This window comes from Plectropomus leopardus, chromosome 16, assembly GCF_008729295.1.
Source record: "Plectropomus leopardus isolate mb chromosome 16, YSFRI_Pleo_2.0, whole genome shotgun sequence".
NCBI classification, from domain to species: domain Eukaryota; kingdom Metazoa; phylum Chordata; class Actinopteri; order Perciformes; family Serranidae; genus Plectropomus; species Plectropomus leopardus.
Window position 1 is genome coordinate 9,351,707 of NC_056478.1, and position 24,706 is coordinate 9,376,412.

At 40.3% G+C, this 24,706-nt stretch overlaps 3 protein-coding genes across 6 annotated transcripts in view; 1 reads left to right on the forward strand and 2 right to left on the reverse strand.

Annotated features, from left to right (window-relative positions):
• Positions 1 to 1,415: 1,415 nt before the first annotated feature.
• Positions 1,416 to 17,652, reverse strand: sec63 (SEC63 homolog, protein translocation regulator). 2 transcript variants are annotated; one of them, XM_042503280.1, is made up of 20 exons: positions 17,387 to 17,652; positions 15,005 to 15,104; positions 13,628 to 13,742; positions 12,176 to 12,288; positions 11,987 to 12,048; positions 11,364 to 11,422; positions 11,189 to 11,239; positions 10,982 to 11,090; positions 10,702 to 10,796; positions 9,856 to 9,988; positions 8,566 to 8,658; positions 8,289 to 8,434; positions 8,024 to 8,171; positions 7,404 to 7,486; positions 7,146 to 7,214; positions 6,841 to 6,993; positions 6,560 to 6,739; positions 6,084 to 6,284; positions 2,929 to 3,033; positions 1,416 to 1,560 (listed from the first exon to the last, which is right to left on the reverse strand). In XM_042503280.1, exons 1-20 carry the CDS (start codon positions 17,508 to 17,510, stop codon positions 1,423 to 1,425), a joined length of 2,277 nt encoding a protein of 758 aa, XP_042359214.1. In that variant the 5' UTR covers positions 17,511 to 17,652; the 3' UTR covers positions 1,416 to 1,422. The 2 variants fall into 2 exon arrangements, with proteins under 2 accessions (XP_042359214.1, XP_042359213.1); XM_042503279.1 differs by having other exon boundaries at positions 6,841 to 6,996.
• A 982-nt stretch (positions 17,653 to 18,634) lies between these two features.
• Positions 18,635 to 21,671, reverse strand: iyd (iodotyrosine deiodinase). 3 transcript variants are annotated; one of them, XM_042503998.1, is made up of 6 exons: positions 21,589 to 21,671; positions 21,279 to 21,482; positions 19,778 to 19,975; positions 19,514 to 19,673; positions 19,098 to 19,254; positions 18,635 to 18,883 (listed from the first exon to the last, which is right to left on the reverse strand). In XM_042503998.1, exons 2-6 carry the CDS (start codon positions 21,478 to 21,480, stop codon positions 18,701 to 18,703), a joined length of 900 nt encoding a protein of 299 aa, XP_042359932.1. In that variant the 5' UTR covers positions 21,481 to 21,482; positions 21,589 to 21,671; the 3' UTR covers positions 18,635 to 18,700. The 3 variants fall into 3 exon arrangements, with proteins under 3 accessions (XP_042359932.1, XP_042359931.1, XP_042359933.1); XM_042503997.1 differs by lacking the exon at positions 21,589 to 21,671 and having other exon boundaries at positions 21,279 to 21,550; XM_042503999.1 differs by lacking the exons at positions 21,279 to 21,482; positions 21,589 to 21,671 and adding an exon at positions 20,654 to 20,721.
• Positions 21,672 to 23,954: 2,283 nt separating this feature from the next.
• ppp1r14c (protein phosphatase 1, regulatory (inhibitor) subunit 14C) overlaps positions 23,955 to 24,706 on the forward strand; it is a 29,102-nt gene continuing 28,350 nt past the window's right edge. The window contains exon 1 of the mRNA XM_042503502.1: positions 23,955 to 24,311. Within this exon, the coding sequence (XP_042359436.1) occupies positions 24,075 to 24,311 (237 nt within the window). The 5' untranslated portion in view covers positions 23,955 to 24,074. The remainder of the gene's footprint in view (positions 24,312 to 24,706) is intronic.

Here is a 24,706-nt window from a genome sequence, read left to right on the forward strand (position 1 = left end):
AACTGTACTTATTGAAGGCGTTGTCATGGCGAGATCAGTGATATGTATTCCAAGACTGAAGAGCTATAGGTTACTATGAAGACCGAAACAAAAGAAAAACACTGTTACAAACACAAAAGATTTCTTTTTCTGCTCTCCCAAAAACCACTGGTGCATAGCACCCGAGGACTTGTGTATGTTGTGGTATTTCAGTTGTATTCATAAGGCCTTTTCGGACAATGAGTATACACTGGAATGTGCTACAATTGTAAAAGGAAAAAAAAAAGGATGAAGAGAAAGGAAGTCACTTCTCTGAAATGCCACAAGTATGTACTATATATCTATATATCTGAGCCCCTTTAACAGGACTGAAAACTCATGATTTGCATGTAGTATATGGACAAGAAGAGTACTCAATGATTCAAATCTTAACACTGCAAGTTTTGTCTTTTTTTTCCCCCATTATACTTTCATTTAAGATCCACCTGCTTTCAGAAAAATACACGTGGATCACAGAGGCATCGTGAACTGACTAGAGATCAGTATCTGTCTGCAGACGTGTCCTTAAACATACAGTGAGTACAAGTAAATACAAGTGACTGGCTGGTTTGACAGCGGAAGATTTAAAAAAAAAAAAAAAAAAAAAAAATCCGACGAGACTCAACTGTGCCCCCGTGCGCTGACAGGAGCAAACGCCCCAATGGCTGATGTGATCCCCAACGAATGAGGCTAAAGCTCACACTTCTGCAGTTTTAAGTGTACAATAGAAAGTATCATTGGTGTGGAAAACATCGGTGCTGAGTGATTTTTAAAAAATTAGGAGCGAGAGCGACGTCATGAGTTCCGTACGGAGGTCATGTGTTTTTGTTTTTTTTTTGTTAATTTTGCAAACGGAATTAACTGTTATACATCCCCCTCTCCCCCTTGAGAAAAGAAGAAAAGAGCCCAGATAATAGGTCCTCCAGTCCACAGTGTGTCAATCTTTCACACCTGTACAAACACATACAAGGTTACAAACACACACACACACACACACCATCCACTCGCACTCTCACGTGCACGCCCACACACACACGGGCCTGGGTAAAGTATTCACAGAATTCTCTTCCGCCAGAAACGGAAAGTGAATGAACAAGTCTCTGTAGAAAAGGGGAAACGTCGGGGTCACAGTCTATGTAAAGATAAAATGGAAGAGGAGGAGGGCTCTGTGTGTATAAACTGTCCCCCCTGATTTGGTGTGTGTTTGTGTTTGTGTTTGTGTTTGTGTTTGTGTGTGTGTGTGTGTGTGTGTGTGTGTGTGTGTGTGTGTGTGTGTGTGTGTGTGTGTGTGTGTGTGGCGGCACAGCATCGCCTCTCCCCGTTCGCTGCTTGAGTGCTGTTGTGGGGTTAGAAGTGGGTGGGTGGCCAGTCCGTGGGGGGAGGAGCGTGTGTGTGTATCTGCATTCAGTCGTTGTCCTCGTCGTCGTCTTCGCTCTCCTCGATGCCGTCGCTGTCCTCCTGCTCTTCGTCCTCCTCCTCCGTGTCTGGGATGTCCCACTGTGGGTGGTTGTCCAGCATGGCCTTGGCCTCGTGGACCTCCAGCTGGGAAGAACAACATTTTTAGACGTTTTAGAGACAACGCCTTCAGAAAGCAGTATTCATCAACATCATGGAGCAGTGATACTCAACTTATGGCCTGTGGGCCAAATCTAGCCCCCAATCGTTTTCTAATTCACAATAAAAAATAAAGTGATTCACACTGGGAATTGTTTTTGTACTGTTAGTATACATAAGGAGCCAGAGTACATAAAACAACTTTAAAATAGAGCTTGTGTATCAAAAAAAAGTGCCAGTGGAGGATCCCCCACACCCCTGACAACGGTCCTAATCCTAAAAACATCCTAAAATCCTAAAAATGTCCTTAAATCTTAGAAACATCCTAAAATCTGAGAAATGTACTAAAGCCTACAAATGTTCTAAAATCCTAGAAATGTCAAAAAAGCCTGCAAACATGCTTAAAGCCTAGAAATGTCCTAAAAACATGTATGGGGCTGCTGCGACTGGCCTCCTTTAATTTTGCAAAAGTGGCCCCCAAGCAAAGCAAGCTGTGTATCTCTGTCATAGCGCCTGTGTACACTTCGTATTAACATACGTTTTTGGTGATCCAAACACAAGTGCACAGCCAAGACACATCACCATTCACACCAGTGTCTATCATGCGTCTCCTCCTCTTGTCGTTTACTGCCCACATCACCTACCCTAGAGGGTCAAAGGGCCTAACACACCGTGAATATATCCACACTTTGCTTGCTGCTTGCTCGTCACATTAGCGGTTGTGTCTGCACAGCTGGAATTATCGCTGTCAGCAGAACTCAACGTCTCCCTCCGTAAGATAAAACGATGGATGGTCATGCAACACTTTGGCTAACTCATAAAATGGGCATATTATAGAGCACGTTTGCAACAGCCCCATCTACAGACGTGTTTCTATGGCAGAAAAAATAACTTATTTTTAGTTTTGTTAATAAAGCTGCAAAGTTTTAGACATTTGCATTACACTGAATGAAAATGTAATTTTGAACTAAATTGAATGTGCAACAGACACCGCATAGAATCACTCTGTCTAAATAAACTGACATACATCACTTTATATAACCTTACAAACTGCGTTCAAGATACAGTGTGCCTGAAACTCATTAATTTCCCAATGTGTCTATCAGGTTTTGAATGAATAAATAAATGACACTGCGATTCATTCATGTACTGTCCGGCTTGTAACAAATCCCATTTTTCCAAAAACCTTGGCAGCAATTAACACCATTGTTCACTGAGCTGCTGTTACATTTTGGCCGTGGCTGGTTAGTCTATTGTCTCAGCCGATTTAGCTGGAAGGATGTTTTTGGGCAGTGGCAGACATCCTCCAAACAATCACATATACACACATACATGCACACACAGCTTTCTTGTCACCTTGAGTGGTTTGATCTGGTCCAGTCCCAGGTAGGAATCAGAGCGGAGGATGACAGAATATTGGTAGTTGCCTGTTTTGGAGGGCGCTGGAAACTTCAGCTCCACCTAGAAAACAATACACACACAAACACACACACACACACAAACACCTGTCAAATCAAATCACAGGAGCCCTCCAGGTGCAGTCACATAACTGTGAGACTGAGGACATGATTGTTCGATGTTTTACGTGTACTGTAACAGTAAAACTTCGCACTGCTACACTGTGGCTGGATTGTTCCTGTTGATGTCAAAATAAAAACTTGTATCACATAAAGAACCAAGGTGACTGTCATCAGCAGTGAAGAAGGGTGGCCTTTGTTTCAAACAAAAAAAAGAAATTAAAAAAAAAAGACTTACCGAAGCAACAGAAAAAGGCAGACCTGAAAAGGACAAACACTCTAGCACTTCTGTATATTTTAAACTTAATAAAAAGTCAGTCTGCTGTTACTGATGATGCACAATCATCGAGCTGCAGAGAGACTCAGAGTGGTGCCTAATCACAAATGAACCATCTAAAACCTGAAACAATGAATGATTTCTTACTTTAAATGATGATGAAAATGTAAAAAGACTCCACAAACAAGGACATGTATTGATAAATTTAAGAGTGCAGTTCCTATTGTGTGGAGCAACAGTTCAGCCAAAACAGTACAACTCACAGTAGCAGATTCCACTCACAAGTGATCAGAGCCATGACTTTCAAAACTGAAAATATTGTAAATCTCTTGCAATCAAACATGACATTAAGTAAACAAACATGGTGGACGACAGACAGAAAGCCCTTGCTGTTGTTTTTGCACTACTTTTTACAGGAAGTTAAAGAAGACAATGACATTTAAAAATAAGGATGAGGTCAAGGAGACGGCATAAACATGAATGCACATATTACGGTGTGAGCTGGAGGTGAGTAAATTCTGCATTGAATCCCGTTTTATATTACTAGAATTACATCACAGTTGTATCACCAGATATCCTCAGAGTTCCCCACACACACACGACAGGACATCCCATCGTACATATTAAACACATCTAATACTTGACGTGAAATCGGTACAGTTAGGATGGACTTCCGAGCAAACTGGAGATGTAAAAAAACACTTTCAACATACCCCACACCACAGGAAATCTGGCAAGATCTTTGGAGCCATCAAAAAAAGATTGGGGCTTTGCTGAAGGGAGGAGGGAATCAGGCCTTAAATCCCCAGATTCTCATGTAGTGTATGTCTGTGTCAACAATAGAGAATGTCCTCTGCTAGACTGAAATCCCCTTCAGGCAAATTTCTGATTTGTGATATTGCGCTATATGAATGAAATTGACTTGACATGGTGATGGGGTCCAACTGTAAATATTAGACCAACATTACCTCAGGCTGTGATTACTATGTCGTGCAATTACATATGGCAAACATCTAATTATCAGCACAATGAGGCCAATTATTATTCAGCGGGTGAGCGGAGAATGAGCCGTGAACACAGCGCCAATTTACTGCCCTGCCTTTTTGATGAAAGCAAATCTCCTACCCTCGTTCCCAAAATCAAGTCTGTCAAACACGCAGCGTGTACGCAGCCACACAACACAAACAACAGAAGGAATTGTTGAAGTGACAGACTAATTGATTGCGAGACAGCGAACCGTTATGCATGGGCGGGTCACCTCTTGCCATTACATTCCTTCAGAGCGTCGACAGCTGGTCATGCAGACTTACACGGGCCTCATTAAGCTTTTACCTCGCTGTCAATCCTCATTGTTGCTGGAGGACACCAGGATCAGAGGTGCAAAACAAACACACAAACACACACGCACCCACACCCCCCTCTGAAGAAATAATGACACAAGTGCAAAGGGTTGCCTAGCAACAGGATGTGTGAGGGGATGCAGTGCACAGGAAACAAGAAATGTGAGCACACACTTAAACTTATTAAGACCTTTTTTTTTTTTTTTTTTAACTCCAGATGGATTATAGCAAAAGCCACGACACACCCGAGGGGCGTCACGAGACCAGAATTTCAAACTTTTATTCAAGACGAGTATAAAGAAGCAATTTCTTGACACCTCTTTTTATATAACGGCAAAAAAGAAGACAAGTCCCTCGCACACAAAGTGGGATAATTTTTCCTTTTTTACAAACCACCTGCACACAGTGACAGCAGGAAAAAAACGTGCAGAACTAAGGCCTCCGCTCACATGATGGATTCGCTGCTGGAGAGAATGCTGAAGCTGAAGCTGGAGGACCAGTTGATTTGTGCAGCCTTGGGTTTAAAATCTGACTGTAGATCTATTTTTTTTTAAAGCCTCTATACTTTTGATTCTATTGAATGTAGAATTTACAGAGATTTAATCATTTAAAACAAAGTATTTCAATATAACACAAAGATAAACCTGACTTTATACTACAATACAAAAACTGAATAAGGAAAATTATCCGACTGTTTCTTCCATTAATCAATAAATTGTATAAGTGATTTATTGGGAAAAAATGCCAAGGTTTGCGAGTCCCAGCTTCTCATATGTGAGGGTTTTCTGCTTTTTATCAGTTTAAAATCACTGTAAATTAGGGCTGGATGACATGACCAAATATCTCAATATAAATGTGAAAAAATTACATTCACAAAACATTTATACAATGAGATTTCTAAATAATAATCATCAGCAATGTGGATATAATGACTAAGTGGGTGAAGTCAAATAATAGAGCAGCCAGAGCAGTCTGGTAAGTTCAGAAAATCACATCACTTTCCTTTAACGCAGCTTTAACAACCAGAAAATGAGTTGTTGCCCAGCCCTACTGTAAACTTACTATGTTCTGGTTCAGGTCTGTTTGTTGGGACAACACAAGTCAATGTGACCGTGTGCTCTCAGAAAATATTATGCCAGCTGTATGCCCTTTTACATAATACAAGATGAGATAAATCAGAAAACGCACATACTATACAGACACAGGCTTGCCTTCTGTGTATTATCTAAGCTTCTTTACAGGTCAAAAATGACTGACCCTGAGTCCTAATGGACTTGGGAAATTTGTTCCAAGATCTGATTGGACCTGATCATTTTTCAAAAATATAAACACTTAAACCAGTAACGGTCCTGGACGGGGTGGAACACACAAACTCACCTCTTCTGTGTCTTTTAGCGTGCAGACGTGGTACGGCATGGAGACGAGCGTCTGATCTCGGCGGTCGGCGATGTAGAGCCACCACCACTCCTGCTTCTCTTCAGGGAAGTAGAGGCTGTAGACAGGGTGCGTCACCTTCGACTTGGTCTCCAGCAGGGCCCGCTCTCGCCGCTGGATGCTCTGCTGCAACGCCTCCCACTCCTGGCGAGGAAATGTGAAAGAGGGGAGGTTACGTTAAGTACAGTTACAACACTTTTAAATTCTTTGGCTTGACTGTAACTCGTTGGTCTTCTCAGTGGGGATCATATTCGGGTCATCTTATGTTCAGGACAATAAGGGCTACAGACTGAGTGCTTTTTGTGCTTCCAGATGCAGAAATTATCAGGACTTAAACACACAAAACAACATTAAATGATCTTTTCATCACATTGTTCAAGCCTGGTAGCGACATACTGCCCCATTTAAAGTTCTCTGACCTCTTCATCGTCACCGGCCATCTCGTCCACCTCTGTGTCACTCTGTTTGTCACTGTCTTCGTCTCTCTCGCTGGGAGAGTCCTTGTTGGCTTCGCCCTCGTCTGACTCGCTGCCCTTGTCTGAGACCTCATCCTCTTCCTCCTTCACTGCTGCTGTTGCTGCTGCTGCTACGACGACTTCCTGTGTCATTGAAAACAAGGATTGAATATGCAAATGGTGGTTGAATGTGTAAAAAAAAATCAATTTTCAAAATCAAAATTCAGCTGTAACTGGATACGTACATTTCCTGCCACGTTGCCGTTGGCCTGCTTTGTTTTGGCAGGTGCAGGAGTGGCCTTCTTCTTGGTTAATTTTTTCTTCTTGGACTTGGCTGTCTTCTTAGCCCCTTTACTTTTGTTCTGCCAAACTTTTGTTTTGGTTTTACTCGTGTCCCCCTGCTTAGCACACACACCCAAAAATAAAGTTTTCTTAATATCTTGAACCATTAAGCTTTTATTTAAGGCTGAATCTATGTGTTGTCTAAATGGCTGTGTGTGTGTGTGTGTGTGTGTGTGTGTGTGTAAGAGTGTGTGTGTGTTATCCTTACTGTTTCCTCTGTAGTGGCAGTCTCCTCTGCTAGACACGGTGTCGACTCCTGCTCCTTTTCAAACACCTCCTACACACACAGCACAAAGATGCTTAATTCATGCTTTTCAACAAAGCGTACAGCCAACAGCACACTCTAGTGGTCATCCATGGAAGTGTGTCTTGTAGTCAGCAGCATAAAATACATATTTGATTCTTAAATCTTACTTTGCTCAAGTAAACCATTCATATGTGAGATATTAAAGCAATTATTCCTCACCGCCATCCGTTTTCTGGTTAAGGTGACGGTTACTGTGACAATAGAGCCTGCTGTGATGTTATTGCTGTCTTCATCATCAAGGACTGCAAAGACACAGAGAGAAAGACAAGGACTTCAACATCCAATAAAAAGTGCAGAATCTGAAAAGTTCCACGATATACAGTAGGTGTGCTGCTGAACATAAATGCTCATAACAGGCTCCGGATCTCAGACCTGACAAAGCTGTGAAACAGAAGCACAAAGGCACTGAAACTGTAGACCACGAGCTCCAATAAAGTTAAGATTTGAGGTTTAGTGTTTGTTCTGCAAGAACAGTGTACTGTTCTTTTTGCCTCCGCTCTCTGTTGTATATTACTTTTCTACTCTGGACAGCATCTGAAACAGTCAGGAAAGTTTTTCACAGGCTGCCGCTGCAGTGTCTCTTTAAACATACAGAATCGCTGTTAGTTTAGTTGGTCCTTGATTTGATATGCAGCACAGTTTTCTATGAGGGGAGCACACATTTTAAACATTAATATCATTGTGGGAAGTCAAAATCGTGATCAAGATTAATTTTTTATTAACTGTGCAGCCCTACTGGTGGCCAAACAAAGTGTATTTGTGTGTATTTTAGGACTGACCCTGCAGTTTGGTGTCCATGGTGATGTGAGGGAAGCTGCCCAGCACAGCCATGACTTCATCGTACTTCTCCTCCCCAAGGAAGCGCAGCATGCTGCGTCTGTCGGAGTCCTTGAGACTCACCAGGTCCTGGAGGCTCCGGACTTTATACTAAAGAGAAAAAATTATAAATGGATCCATTTAACAACAAGCTCTCCATGTTTTGGTTTCTAAATTGCTCCAGTGCCAGGAACGGTATGTGTGCATGAGCAGATGCTCTGTGGTTACCTTCTTAGAGATGCAGTAGCGGAGGTGCTCCTCCTCAAAGTGGGGCAGCTGCAGCAGTGGTGACTTTGACTCCTGCAGACCCTGCACTATCATTTGGGTCAGTTTCATGCAATTCTCTATGGTTACCAATCGAGGTGCGTGAAAGCCTGGAGGGGTTAAATAATCAAAGAAGTTGTTATGTGGGTTTTTTAGGCTTATGAGAGTTTTATTCAATAACTCCCACTCACATTTAATTGGATATGTGTGAGTGAGTGTATGTGTGTGTGTGTGTGTGTACCTCCTCTGCTGTTGGCCATCATGGTAAGCTGACAGCCCACGTTGATCATCTCCTGGAGGAGAGCCGGACTCTTCCTCACCACAAACCTCTGATCTGGAACCAAAACACTCACATAAATCATGTCCTAATAAAGTATTTCTGACCTTCCTCATATTACATATTGTTTGGATTTGTAAAAAAAAGTTTATTATGCAGATAATAGCTATCCTCCACTTTAAAATTTCATGAAAACTTTTCCACTGTCTGGATAACAAGCAGCAGAGTCTCACATGTGTGTTCCCATCGTACACTGTGCATCAGCTACTGTAGCTCTAACTAAGCCATCTCTAAACCAACACAGCTTGCCAAGATGATGTTTTTTACAGCTCACAAACAGCAGGAAAAACTGACAAAACTGCTCCAAACAGCTTGTTTGTGTCTAACGTTACCTCTGTGTAGGAGTTTAAACATAAACTGGGTACGGTTGTATATTCATGATATAATCTTGTGACTTAACAACTTCACTCCAAATAGCTTGTGCTGCTGTTTAATTTCCCATTTTTGAAGCTCTAAAGGCAATTTCCTGACCACTTATGGTATGGAGCTGAATGAGCTGTATTTTTAACGGGCACGGGGGCAAGCTGAATATAAGAAAATGTGGATTTTGGGGTTTGTTTTCAGAAGAGGGACAAGCTGTGCGCTCGTCCAGGCAAAAATACTCAGGTCCTAGACAAAACTAGAATTACCACCATGTACAGTTTACACGATGATGTCACAGTGAAGCTGGCCTTTGACCTTCTGGATATAAAATGTAATAACTTAAGTATTTTATCCTATTAGAAATTTGTGTGAAATTTTGTCAAAATTTCCAAATCCGTTTATGAGTTATGACCAAAAAGATGTTTAGTGAGGCCATAGTGACCTTTGATCAGCAATTTATGATCAGGTCATCAGGTCGAGGACAATGTTTGTGCCAGATTTGAAAAAAATACCCCTCAAGGCGTTCTTGAGATATTGCGTTCATGAGAAGGGGACATACAGATAACCCAAAAACATTATGCCTCCACCTAAAACTAAGGAGGTCTGCAAATAAATCGTTTGTTTTTCTTTTTCTTTTGAGGGCAACATTTTGATCTACAACACCTTCATTGGGAATAATTCCATCCATAAAAAAAGAGAAATTAACAAATTATTTGGCACCTAGAGTGTGCAGACCTCCTTTTGTGTAGAGCAGTTAAATATTTCTTCCAAGAAATTTTATTCATCTGACCATTTAAGAGAAACTTTTAGAGCAAAAATTGTAAAATGTACCTTCTTCCAACTCCTCTGATACATCCATGCGTGCCAAGTGAGCGAGCACTAACACCCTGGCCTTCAAACTGTAAGGATAGCAGAATGGAGGCTCCTTCTTCTTCACGTTGATATTTCCTAACTCACGGATCAACTGCAAGACAGACAGGAGAGGGTTTTTTATGACTCATACTTGTGGTTAATCTGCTCCTCAGCTGCCCTTTTCCCACCAAAATAACAGAAATAGGCAGATTTTTTTCTACATGGGAAAACCCATTAAAATTTGGTGATAGATTTCTTCCCAATTGCCGGCTGACCAGAGCCGTGTACACAGCTCTGCAGTTGATGAGTGTGCCTTTCTGTTGTTTCTTACTGGTGTGTTATTGTCTGCATCACAAATGCACCAGGTAACAAGTAAGTCAACAGCAGAACGCAGCATAGGGGGGGCTTTAAAAACGTTACAAAGGTTACTTCTTTTTTATATCCCTTATTCAGTCTCTAGTTTTAAAGTCAGCGCAGACTAAATTTGTACGATGTTTGAGTGCTGCACGGATGGAGACAGATGGTACTTTGTGGTGGTGCGTCATTGCATTGCACAGGAAAAGGAGTGAATGTTAGCATATCCGCCCAATGGAAGCTGATGCCGACAAATTCTTGTGAATATGGCTGAGTCATTTTTCCCAGGAATGAATGCCAATTATAACTTTTAACCATGAATTACAAAAGCCAGATGTGAGTGGGTTTTCTGTCCGGAGGAGAAAGGGTCATAAACATATTTACCTTTGAATTCGACAACAAGACACAAACGCTTGCAAGTCTGACGAAGCTCTTACACACGTATAAATAAGCATTCATGTTTGTTATTACCTGTGGCACTTCAATGTTGTCTGTCGGTCGTATGGTGGCTTCTTTATTGCTGCGAGGGTCAAACTCAAATGCTGCGGTCAACACCATGGCTAACCCTGGAGAGAAGAGTCAGTGCAAATTAGAATGGGAAAAATAATGCCCAATAGAGTCTAAATATATATAACTGATGAATAATCATTGCACAAAAAATATTAAGGTTGCAAGTTAGAATTTATGAGAATAAAATCGTATGCAGTTGGTCAAAGTCTTCTCTGAGCGCAGCGAAGAGAGGGAAACTCACGCTTCATGTTCATGTTGGGCGTCTTGTACATGAAATGCATGAAGAGCTGGGTGGTGTTGATGAGGATCTGGTCCCCGCTGTATCGGATGGAGCGGTACCACCATGTGCCCTACAATACAGAAGAGAAAAAAGTGAGAAATGTAGACAGAAGCAAGGTCAACTGTTTCATACAACCTGCTGTAAAAAAAAAACCCGGTGAGGACTTACCACAACAACTGGAAGGATGACCATAAAGGCTAGTCCATATACCAACAGCACCTGCACAAGAGAGCAAAATACAATTGCATAAATATGATTACGCTGGCTTGCTGCTAGTATAAAACAAAGCTTTTCAAGGAAATCATGAAAGGTTTATCCATTGACATAATCAACACATATATACCAGCATTGAGTTCTTCTGGTCCACAATCCAGGCAGGCAGGGCAATACCAAAGCTGGTGGCTGCATATGAGAAATATGAGTCAATGGATCAAAATGGCAAAATCTCTTATTTATGCATTGCAGTAAAAACAGCATCAGGCTTTGTGGAAATTCTGCACCAATTTGTTATTATTTTAAAATGAAAACAATTTTTGTACACAAGAACATTTTAGTACAACATCAGATTGTCTACTCTGCGGTTGATTGCTTGGGCTACATCCACCATGACAGTCTGAAAGATGTTTTTCCCCGCAATTTGAAACTATGAATATTTCTATACTCTATATTTTTTAATCTCTTTCAATAACTAAAATTTAAACCACATCATCCGTTTATGGAAGCCATCAGAATCTGTGTACACGTTATTTTTGGAGCTCAGTGAACATGCATTATGAACACCCACAGCAGAAGAGTGTGTGAAAGTGGGACATGTATTTTCATCGTAGGCTCAGTTATCCCTGAAATAACTGTTTAAATTCATCCTCTATTGTTTAACACATTCATGACTACAAGAGGCTGACTCATAGACAGTTTGTCAACACATATAAAATGCAAATGTGTGGGATTTTGGGTAGCTTCGCTCACCTCCTGGACCATCTGGGTTACCGTATATTTCCCAGTTCTGTCTTGACTGTTCATTGGTCAGACTGTGGAAAAAGAGTGGAAAAGGAATCTCAAAATTCTCTGATTTCATTACTGATTCATGTGCTTATTGATTATGCAGATGCAGTCGTGCTGTCCGGCTCACACAGTCAAGATCTGATTGACACTTACGCAGCATAGGCTTTGGCGATTCTCATGAATGTGGCCTCATCACCACCTTTGTCAGGATGGTACTTGAGTGACAGTACATGGTATTGCTTCTTGATTTGTGACAGTGATGCACCCTGGAGACAGAAATATACTTATAGAAACTCCTTACCACACAACATACAGTATGAGTAACAGATTTAAGAGAGCAGTGTGTAGGATTTAGTGGCATCTAGAGGTGACGATTGCAGATTTCGACCTGCTGAATTCCTTTAATGGTCATTTTAACAAAAGTCGAATTATCCGTAGAGGTCCCGTGCTCTCCAAAACAAAGAGATTGAGTGATTCAAACCGCGTAAAACACTGAATAAAGCAGTTTCATGTAACAAATTAGTGTTCCTCTGACGCTGTTTGGCTTGTTGCAGACCAGTAACTAGCCTCAAAAGAGTCAACATTTTAATGGCATCATGGGTGTTGAGACCAGGCAAACTGGTCGTGTCAAACATTAAACCTGTGACCAGTACATTAAAGTACATGTGACTAAAGTACATTAAATATGTGTATATAATATTATGACACAAAAAATACGACAACGGAGAACCCAGATTGTTCGGCAACATAAGTCATATTTTAATTAAGAATGGGATGGACTTTAATTTTTAAAACTTCAACAATTAGTATCCTTATTTCCCAAACACTTACAGAGTGTTGTTAAAAGAGAAGGTGATGTCACAGTGCTAAACATGCCTGTCCCAACTTTTTTGGAAAGTGTTGCAGTCACTAAACTTAGAATGAGTGTATATTTTTTTAAAAAACAACCCGTTTTATTAGTTTTATTATTAAATATCTTATCTTTGTACTGTATTAAATTGAATATATAATATAATATACAATATATTCACTTTTTTGGAATTGAGTTGTAAGATCCCGGTGTTCAGGAGGTTTATTTGCAGAGGAATCCTCTTCTCCGAAACAAACGCATCTCGTGATATAAACCACTAAAAACACTGAAGAAAGCAGTTACCAGTTAAAAGAATCAGTGTTTTTTTCCAGCAGTTTTTGTCGTGGAGGAGCTGCTAACTACGGTGGCTGATGCACAAATGCAATATCGGTTTGTCTGTTCTGGGCTACCAGCAAACCATGGTGGTGGAGCATCGCAATCTCAGTAGATGAGGATCCACTCTCTATGTTGATAAAAACAGCCCATTCTAATGAAAAAACAATTTTTATTTTCAGGTTTCTGCAAATATATGCCAAAAATCCTACACATTGATCATTTAATCAAAAATAGAAAATACTCTGGAGTCTCAAAAATCCTGAGAGATGATATTTTTAGCTTTTGTTTCATCTTAGAAAAGTTATGGCTCTAATATCATCTTATCGTGAGATAAAAAGTGTCTTATGAGACTTCAGAGGCTCTGTAGTCTACAGCAGACTTTGTGTTTTGTGTGTGTGTGTGCGCGTGTGTGTTTTTACCGGGTCCAAGTTGAGGACTTCATATGGATTATACTCCTGGTACTCTCTGTCCAGCTTGGACACCTTGTAGGCCAGCAGCAGGAACACAGCCCAGCCAAATAACAAAGCTGCTTTCCTGATGAAAGCAACACACAAACAGGAAAAAAAAGATGTCACACACAAACGTCGGTGCTCCCTGGAGACAACATCAGGCCTTTCTCATTTTTACAAAACACTTTCACACTGCAGCTTGCAATATTATCACTGTTTGGAGTTGAGAAATTGTGCAGAACCAATCTGCAATGCAAACTTGACTACAGAAAGCGTAATCTACTGCATAAGAGCAGAGGGGCAGGACAGGTTCGGACATTGTTGTTGTTTGGTATTTATGCATGGAAGTTCGAACTTGTTTCCATGACAATGGCAAAACCCTATGGCCTGCTGCAGCATCTGTTGCCATGACAACTGCTCGCTGGCCTGAGTTGTCTGGGTGGCTCAAGCAGAAAAACACATGATAGATTCCTACAATAAACACCGTCGTTATGATACAGTCGTGAACATGACACAGATACTGAGATTTTGAGGGACAGGCTGATTCATTCCACTTAATAAGCGTCTGCTTGCACCGACTTCAGTCACAAATGCAACCATGCGAATAAAGAGTCATGAATTTTAGAGAGTAAAAAACACAATGTAGGTCTAGTGACAGAACAGGAGTGGAAAATGGAAGTATGAGGACGTACAGCTGAGGAGGCAGAGAAAACAAAGAGGAGATATTCACACAGAAACACTGACGAGGAGGAGAATGAGAGAGAGAAGATAAGTGAGTTGCTGAACCACATTTTTTCATTAACCGACACGCGCAGAAGGAATAAACAACACTGTAGAAACAGGGTTATGTTAAGAGAAATGATAAACAGTGCAACACGGTGTTTACACCGACAGCACACGAAACCAAGACGTTTACACACGTATAAACTGGAGTCTGCCTACGCAACACACAGCTTGGCCTTTGCTTCATCTTCACACAACAGTGACATCTCTGTCCAGCTAGAAACACACACTGAGTGAACTGAGAAAGGATGACTGAGCTCATTCAGTGCCAACAGCTCAGGCTAGTCACACCCAACAATGTGCTGACAACAAAGGAGAAAAGAGCGAACAGCCAAGCAAACACACCTGTTATCTCCAATCAATCGCATATCAGGACATTCATATGAAACTAAGGATGCATTTGGATTAGTTGTAGCAGACAGCATAATAACAAACAACAGTGAATAAGTCAAAAAGTCTCAGCACAACTTTAAGTAAGAAGAGCCTAACTTAGCCCTCCCTAAATTTAAGTACATCATGTTTATTTTCACAGTGAAAACTACAAATCCAAATCACAGGACTCACTTTAGTGTTGGTACAATGCTCTGCTGTGACTTCATCAGCCTGAGCCGGTACCACAGACACCTGCCGTGTACCCTCCTCAGGCTCTTCAGACGCAGTTGTTCTGGAAAGACAAGAGAGAGATTATTGACACATGTTTAGTCACAATCATTACTGATAATGCCACAGTAATGTAGGCAGGATCACTATGCTTTGGGGTTAACAATCTAGCTCATGGGTGAGTGATATTTTTGCAAAGAATTTGTAATTACTGTGGATATGTTGGTTCTTGAAATAAAATGTGTATTAACTCTTAATTGTTAGGGTCTTTTTTTATTCATAAGGGAAGGGAAGGGGGCGGTGCAAAAAGGGAAGGGCATGTCAAACAATTTTTAAGCACTGGGAAGGGACTTGTGGGTTTTTTGTGGCTCAGCTTTTTAAAAAGAACATACAAAAATAATTATACCATTTATCAAAACCAAAAAAATTAAAAACAGAAATTATGATTAAATTTTCTAATTACTGACAGTCATTGAAAACACTGTATGGAACAAACACATTTCAAAAAGAAAAAAAAAAAACTAAGCTGCTTAAAATAGTGATATTTCATCAAAACCAATTTATTTTATGTCTCATTTAAAATGTTGCCAGAAATAAACATTTTGCAAGAGCTAACAGCATGCATGACAAGATATCAACTATCAAAGAGGTACAATTTCAAAATCTAACTAGGGGTGGGGAAAAGAAATCACAACATTGCCATATTTTTGCATGTCAATATCAAATCCTTACATGGACGCCAAGTATCAGTTTTTAATTATATACATTAATAACACAAATACAAATTTATCTCCCAGTAGCCTGCTAGAATTATAAAATCAATTGTTTTTTCAGTCCATTTGCTGCAATACAAACAATGTAAATGAGATGAGCAAACTGAAAACTCCACATCTAATAAAAGTAATAAATCTCAATATCCTGAGATATGTTATTATTGCAGTGCTCAGCATGCCGCAACACATTTAAAATCGTAATCATACTGTATTGTGATTTAAGTATTGTGATAATATTGTATTGTAGGGCCTCTGGTGATTTCCATCCCTTCTTACAACTAACGTTTGGTGAAGGGAGGGTCGTGCATTTTACCCAAGTCACTCAAAAGGGTTTCCTCACATTTTCACGGAAAAAAAGAAATTCAAAAACTTGTCCATAACTTTTCAAAGACCCTTAATAATTTTTTTCTTCTTTTTTTATATCCAAGATAAGTACAAAACATCAGATTAATGCTACTGCACAGGTAACAAAATAACTTATCTGAAAGATATGAGTATTTTACAAGTACGTATGTATGTAAGAAAATAAAAAACAAAACAAAAAAAATCAAATCAACGATAAAATAAATAAGAAATAAACATACATATAAATTTATGATAAACTGGGGTACAGGAATAAAGGTAAGGAGATATATTCAGTCAGAGAATTCAGGGAAGAAAGTTACATAATATTCCCAAACACTGGATATATGGACATCAGTTATCAACCAAATGAATTGTTACATATCAGCATATTGGATATCAGCAAAAAAATCTAATATCGTGCATTCCTACTTTCAATGAGTTTTTACTAATTCCATGTCTTTTTCAAACCTGAGAATCGTGACTGTTAAATTCCATGACTTTTCCAGATTATTCATGACTCAAGGAAAAAATATTGTAGCTTTCGGGAGAGTCACAAAAAAAGTCACACCCCAGTCATGCACCTCCTCTGATACATGAAGAACAGTCCCTTCATGCCACGATGTTACCTAAGCTACCCTAAAATATTCAGCCTAATAACAACATACCAACATAGCAAACAACTGTTAGCAACAACCTCCAACCTGGGGTGACCTGCCATTATTCCCAGTGGTCCATCTGAGTAAAGTATGCTGGCGTGTGTTACATAACTCGTGTTAGATATGCTCTGATGTTGACAAACAGATAGCTGGACTGAGATAAGGATACCTGAGGTCAATATAGGCGAGCTTGAGGAGCTGGCGTTAGGTGTTGAAGCCTTAGCTCAACTTGCTACCACCTAGCTTAATTTTTACCCACTGAAGCGGGGAAACTCTGACTTAGATATGTGAAGTTTAAGACAGGTGAATAACAAATAACTGGTAAAGCTGGCGGGCTAACTTGTAGTAAACTCTGAACTGTGACAGAGACGTGGACATCATGTTTGCTAGCTAACATTTACAAGTTAATGTAACGTCGCGTTAGCTCGCGTAGCCTCTGCGTGTAGTGAACAAGCTAGCCAGATTAACTCCTGACTGGTGAGCCGTTAACGTAACAAACAAGCCGCCGGTTGAACACTTGACTAGCTGAGTTAGTTAGCTGAGTTAGCACCGAGACAGACATCGGGCCTTACCAGCATTCTGATCCCGGGGCCAGAGGTAATATGTGGCCGGGATCACAATGAGTCCGACGAAGGACGTTAGGAAATAGAAAAACGTGTTGCCGCTGTCATCGTACTGGAACTGTTGCCCGGCCATTTCGTAGCGGCGCTTGGGTCGCCCTTCTTCTCCACCGCTGCGCTTCCCCCTCTTCTAGCCCAATGTGTGCGAATTGACAGACCGTTAGCTAGCCAGCTAGCATCGAGCCAACACAGCTCTGATCATCGGTGTACGTGGTGTACGCCTGCGCAATGTGGCCTTTCTTCTTCGCTGGGGGTTTTAGTGGTTGATCATGGGCGCTACTGGCCCCTAGAGGTCTATGGGGGTAGGACAGTTGAGTGTGAATGGCTTTTTTTTTTTAGCTAAGGGACTGTGTTTTATTTTTTACAACTAACAAATTAGTTTTTAGATTTTAATACACTTTAAGCTGTGAAAGTTAAGTGCATTCTTGTTAAGTAGTGAAAATGGTTAATTTAAAAAAAGAAAGACATGTAGAATAAAGGGATTTTGATGAAATATCACTATTTTGAGCCTCAATTATATATATATGTGTATGTATATATATACACACACACACATATATGTATTTTAATTTATTTAATATTTAAAATATCTGGCATACCTCTCCCTTTACACCACGCCTTCCCCTCTTATAAATACAAAACAGTCCCTAAAAACGAAGAATGGATACAAACTTCTAAACTTATTAATAGCTGAATGAAGGACACATATGCCTCTGATTGGGGGAAAATGCATCATCCTCCCTCCACCATAAATAACCAAATGTTTTTATGTTTACACCAAAATCTAGGTAGTATCAGAGCCAATGCAACAAGAAAACAACACAGGAGTTAAAGACATAAATTAAACAAAGAGCTAATTTCTTAAGCAAAATGCAAATCCTCTTTAAAAAATATGTGTTTAAAGGCTGCAAGTGTGGCTGCAAAAAGGCTGCAAATGTGATAATTTGATTTTTTTCAATTTCTGGCTAGGATAAATGGTGTTATTCTGGCGAATTTGAAAGAAACCTGTAGGATTGAGGGTTTAGAGGGTGTTTCTCAGAGGACACCTCCATCTCAGTGTATGGTCACCTCCCCACCAAAAAACAGACTTTATCCATAAAAACATGAAAGTGAAAGAGGACTTTTATTTTGATAAAATTAAAGACAATCACACAATAAATTGTTTCAGAAAATTCCCCAAAATGCAACTGCTGCTCCAAATGTTATGGCAGATGACCTCCAAACCTCATGCTTCATATGTCATATTTCCTCTTAAGATTTATACCATCAGATGTGCACCATAATGTCATCCAGACGTTTGCGTTTCAGGTCAGGCACTGTGGCATCAGAGGCAGGATAACCTACAGGAAGTAACATCAACAGCTTCTCATTGGCTGGTCGTTTGAGGAGGAGCCTGAGCTGGGGGCCGCAGTTTAGGGGTGTTGATGTGACCGTGACGAGACCCACGTTCTGATTAGCAAACAGACAGAAAGAACAGACCTTCAGCTCATTAACAGACATGGAAAGTAGTAGTTTATCCTTAAATGTACACGCATCTCAATGAGGATCCATAAAGCTCTATATACACGCTTAACTCCATCTTACATACTTGTTTAAATGGCATTTAAGACAAAGAAAATAAGGATTGACGGTTCTTAATTTCCAAATGTGATGTTATCTTTACCTGTAATGCAGCCAGCAGGATTCCAGATGATATGGAGACACTTATTTCATTATAGTAATGTGTCCTTTTCTTGCCATTTGGGAGAATCCCATAAGTTTGTTTGAAGATGAGGACCAGGTATGGAGCAACATCCAGGTACTCCTTGATCCAGTTTGTCCTGCAAGAGGAAGGAAGTTGTGAGAAATGGGACATGCATGAAACTAGACATTTAGATTTCACATTTGATGTAAAAGCACTTACAATCATTTGGCCTCACGCAGCAACATTCTCCTAAATTTCTCTTATATTTTCTCTTAAATTTATGGTAAGAGAAAATATAAAATTAGTCAACTCCAGATGCACCAAACATTCTTAACCATCCAAATCTGCTATTATGAGGCCCATTGTGTATTAGGCTTAAATGTATGGGTGCTCACTTTAATTTGGCCAAATCATGGACCCACTTGTCCCCCATCCTCTGACGGTAGTTGACCTCTTCCTCTTCTTCCACTATCAGTCTGATCTTGTGCTTCGTCTCTGCGTCTGAAACCACGACAAACGTCCAGGGCTCGGTGTGCGCTCCACTTGGGGCCGTACCTGTCCAGAGCAAGAAGAGAATTAGAAATACCAAAACATTTTATGTGGCATCAAGACCCTTTTTTCAATTTTGGTCTGTTCTTGCTCTTTAAATGTGCACGTGCCTGCTGTGCGAATGACATTATCGATGACTTCTCGTGGGACCGGCTCTGGGCTGATGAATCGGACAGTCCTCCGCTGGTTCATCAGGGTGTACAAATCCTTGGATCTCTGCAGCATCGTCTCCTCAGAGTAACGTGGTGGTGAGTAGGGCACATGTAGAAGGTCTTCTTCTTCATTGCTGTCCACCCAATCACCATCCTCTAAAAGGACGACACACAAAAAGTGAGACAAGTCAGCAGCTTCGAATATGAACATTTAAAACTGTAAGATGTAAATAAGGGCATTGGCAAAATTAGTACTACTATTTTTGGATTCATGAGGCCTGAGTAAATTGGCTAGATCTCTTCCAAAAAATACCAAAGGAGGCAATGACTAATGAGCCACAAGAAATGGTCCCAAAATTTGCAAGAGATGAATAAAACTTTACTAGAAAATAATAAAATAATAAATAAAAATAATAAAAAATAATAATAATTAAAAAAAAAAAAGAAAGTGCTAAAAATAAAATGGAATATACTTTTTAGCATAATTTTAAATATCTAATTATCAGAACTATGAATATAGCTTTCTGGACATTTTTCTCTATTTTTTTTAATTAAAAGTTAAAACCTTCTCGCAGCTCATTTTAAGTCAGTTTCTTGTAACCTTTTACTAATTTTTTTGCCAAGTTGCTCATTGCCCTTTTCTGATGTTTCTGAAGAAATTAAACCAGTTGTCTCAGGTCCTAGAAATTTAAACGTTTGTGAAAGATGCCCACAAAACTGATGTCGATCCAGGTCTAAAAGGGTTAATCACAAACACAACAAAAATATGCATCATGTTCAGTAAAATTACAGGTTTTGCTATAGGGCTTCTCTACAAGGCTTTTTTTCTTTTACCCATGTTGCCCTGTGGGTAATCCAGGTTGTTTCTTGAAGGGACAGTTTACGCTGAAATCAAGGAGGCTGGGACTCGCTGTTTGACCATAAAGGTTTGACAAGTAATTCTCAGGGGGCTATCCATTACTCTGACGGGTAAATGTTTGTGCCAAAATAGTCATGTATTAAGAGACCAAACTAGTGTCATTTGGGGCGTTTTGCTCTGCTGCTCTTAAGCTGCCAGTCTCACACACACACACACACCTGACTGTCTCCAGCACTTAAGTTCTGCGGCACTGTTAACTGTACAGGACAACAACTGATCCACAAAACTATCACTTGCTGCCGTCAAGAGAGCTTTCTGATCTCATGTTTTTGTTTCTGTGACTTTCAAAAGACCAGAAAACAGCTGTGTGCCAGCCAACCCTGGTCTCCCCTAGAAAAAACTCAAGTAGCTCCAAAATTGCAATTAGTTACAGTTCACCACTGGTTATATCATTTTTCATTTAAAAAAAAAAAAAATTTTATTGTGCAATACAAGCGATCAACAAGAAGACACATATGACATGGGGAATCCCAGAAAAAAATACCAGAAAGACAAACAATACCAACAACAGAGGTTGGAGACATAATGTTCAGCTCTTACCGTCCTCTTTTGCTGTGTTTTCTGTATCGTCCTGTAAGTCCTGGTCCACCCATGGTCTAAAGTCAGTTTTTGATGCCCCTGCAGTTTTTCCCGGGGGGGTCAAGGTGGTCTCCATTTCCCGTGACCTCACCAGCAGCATGAAGCCTATCACCAGACACAGGACCACCGCCAGGACAGGCGTGAGGACGGACAGGAGAGCCATGACTGCCAGAGGGGAGAGAAGAGGATACAGCCCCTGAGCTGAGTGCAGACTGGAGGTTATGAAACACTTCTACTGTTATCTGAAGCCGATGTGCTGAGTCAGAGTTACCTTTGTGAGAAATGTGCTCTCAGTTTGAAGTTCTGCTGCCCACTGTGACGGGCTGCTGGTCTTCTGTGTGGAGAAATCAGAGCATGATCAGCATTACTTAGTGTTCCACCTTTTCCTGTGTCAAGCCTTCAGTGGGTTAGTATATATTGTCTAATGTTCAAAGTTCAAAGTTTAGCTGTACTTACTTCTATGTTTCATTTGTAACTTTCTAGAAAGACTACATCATGCAAATAGAGCTCTAACTGGCAGAGTGGAAATATGTGTGTATATGTTTGTTATTGATATTTTATGTTATTTAAGCAAATATTACTTTCTCACAAAGAGAAAGAAACTCTGCTTCTGGCAGGTGTGTTGTACAGTCCATTCAGAAATATTCAAACCACTTTACTTTTTTTTTTCAGATGTTGCTATTTTGCAGCCTTATTCTAAAACTGTCAGAATATTTTTTTCCCTCATCAACGACAGTCAATACCATGTAATGACAAAGTGAACACATAATTTTAGAATTTTTTATTAATAATGAATAAATGAAATATCACATTTTGTTTTCTCATTTGTTCCTGTTTTTTAAGAATTATAATAACAACAATACTACTACTACTACTAATAATAATAATAATAATAATTGGGGGGCACCTAGCTTGCCTAGGGCCCTGAATGTGTTGAATCCAGCTCTGGGTGCTTCCTAACTCCTTCCATTCAAGAACCATAGAGGCAACCCTGCTCTGGGGAACCTTCAATGCAGCATTTTTTTTGGATAGCCTTCCCCAAATTTGTGACACAATCTCCTCTGGCCTCATGGCTTGATTTTCACTCTGAAATGTATTGCCAGACTCATATAGACAAGTGTGTGAGTTTCCATGTCATAGCAAACTGTCTGAACACCTGTGTCAATGAGATATTTTGTTTTTATAAATTTTAGAAATGCATAATATTGGATTTTTAGCTGATATCTAATATGCCCATATATAACAACTCATTTGGCCAGTAACTGATGCCGATATTGACATTTGCCAATATTTACTCTTCAGTTCCCCACATAATTTCAGTGATCATCAAGTTTCTTCTGTAGTGGAATTAACATTATACTATGAATACTCTTATTGTGATGGTCCACCAGCAGATGGAGACATAAAATACAATGTTTTTCAATGTATGTAACATTCATTCATTGTGCAAAATAAGAACAATATTGTTGTTTTTTACATGTTCACTTTATTAAAAAAAAAAAAACCAACTAATATTGGTTTGTCACATCTACAGAAATCAGCATGTTGGCCGATACCCATTTTCATTTTGAAGCCAATACTGATGACATGCTGAAAATTGCAAAAATCCTTATATTTTGTTTTGCTTTGTCATTTTGGGATATTGAGCGCAAATTAAAAAGGGGAATAAATTAAATTAATTCAGTATAAGGCTGCAATTTAAAATGAGAAAAAAAGTGAAGGGTTCTGAAAACTTTCTGGATGCACTGCATACACATAGAAGCAGGTGTGCATGGACTTTAAACCTGGATTAGCATACATTATATAAACAGAAAACTGTAACGTGATTAAAATTGTACCAGCATGTTTTATAGTATGTACAGTAAATAAATACTGTATTCATATGATCAAGCTCATGTTGATTTTTCATTTAGGATTTATGAAATAAAAAACATGTTCTCCATATGACAACAGGTGGCGCAAAGACCTCTCCCCATGTGCCAGGCTCAAATTTTTGGCCTCAAAATAGTCTCATGTGAAATCATACAAGTGATCCAGTCCAGGTGCATGTCAGCTTTTTTTTTTTTTTTTTTTTTTGACACATATGTGAATCACAGAAACATACTCCATAGATGTAGTTTAGTGAGTGAATACTAACACAAGGTGGCAGAAGAGCTTGGCTAGAAATGGGGGAAACCCTCAGCTGAAGCTTCCCAGCATTTGCTTGCTCTCCAGCGCGCGCGCTGGTGCACAGACGGGCACCATTGAGGGAATTTGGCTGCAAAAAATATCCACATTAAGAAATAATTTGATCTCATTTCACTCTTTAAAGGTGTTTTTACCTTCTAAAGCAAACTTGAGAACCTGCTAATAGCGTCTTTTGGAGTAATTTCAACTCTCAATAACCTGCACATTTTGACAAAAGATGCCAACAATAGTGGTCGTGTCCTCTCGTGTTTTAAAAATATTACTTGAAAGTCCCAGTATGAAAGATAGTGCTTGAAAACCAGAATCTCGCGCCACTCCTTAGAGGAAGGTTTTCTTTACAATGGAAGCACATATTTTAATTTTAATACCAGACACGCGCCTCAGATGCTCACTTCTTGCAGTGTACGCTCCGCCTCTTCGGCTGTCTCCGGCGCTGCGCTTTAAATAGCAGCTGTTTAAAAGCTCCTCACCACTCTCCTGTCTGCTGTGCAGCTCGCAGTCTCCCTTCAGCACAGCAGCCCCCATTCACACATTTTCTGAGATAATTTAGCCTTCGCTTGCTGCTTTCCAATGTCGGCCGCCAGCACCGAGACGAGCGCCCCGCTGCCCACCGCCGGCAGCCGTGTCTTCTTCCAAGGTGCGCCCGGAGTTGGCTGCGTGGGCTCCGGCCCCATCACCGGCTCGGACGACCCGGTCCAGAAGAAACAGGGCAAAGTGACGGTCAAGTATGACAGGAAAGAGCTGCGGAAAAGACTCGTGCTGGAGGAGTGGATCATCGAGCAGCTCAGCGAGTTGTATGACTGTGAGGTGAGTGGGGCATTAAATCACAGGCGGTTAGTGCGCGCACTTGGAACCGACATCTACAAAACCATATGCGCTTTTTTTGGAGACAGGTGGACAGAGAGACGCGCCTGCTCTACCAATTTGATGTATTTAAGGCTTAAATAAAACCTGATATCAGTAGACACATTTTTGTTCAATGCATGCTCTGTTTGACCGACTTGCTGTCTGCCTTGAATCGGATGATCTGCATCAGCCAGAGCTGCATCTCATGTGTCGATGCTCTGATGTGTCTTTGCAAAGGCGTCTGAATAATGCACCCACATTTACAGCCACCCCTAACACTCTCCATTAAACATCCAGTGTCTTTGGGTTTATTGGTGGCTCTTTGTCCTTTGCAGCACTGATACCTGCTGAGGCGA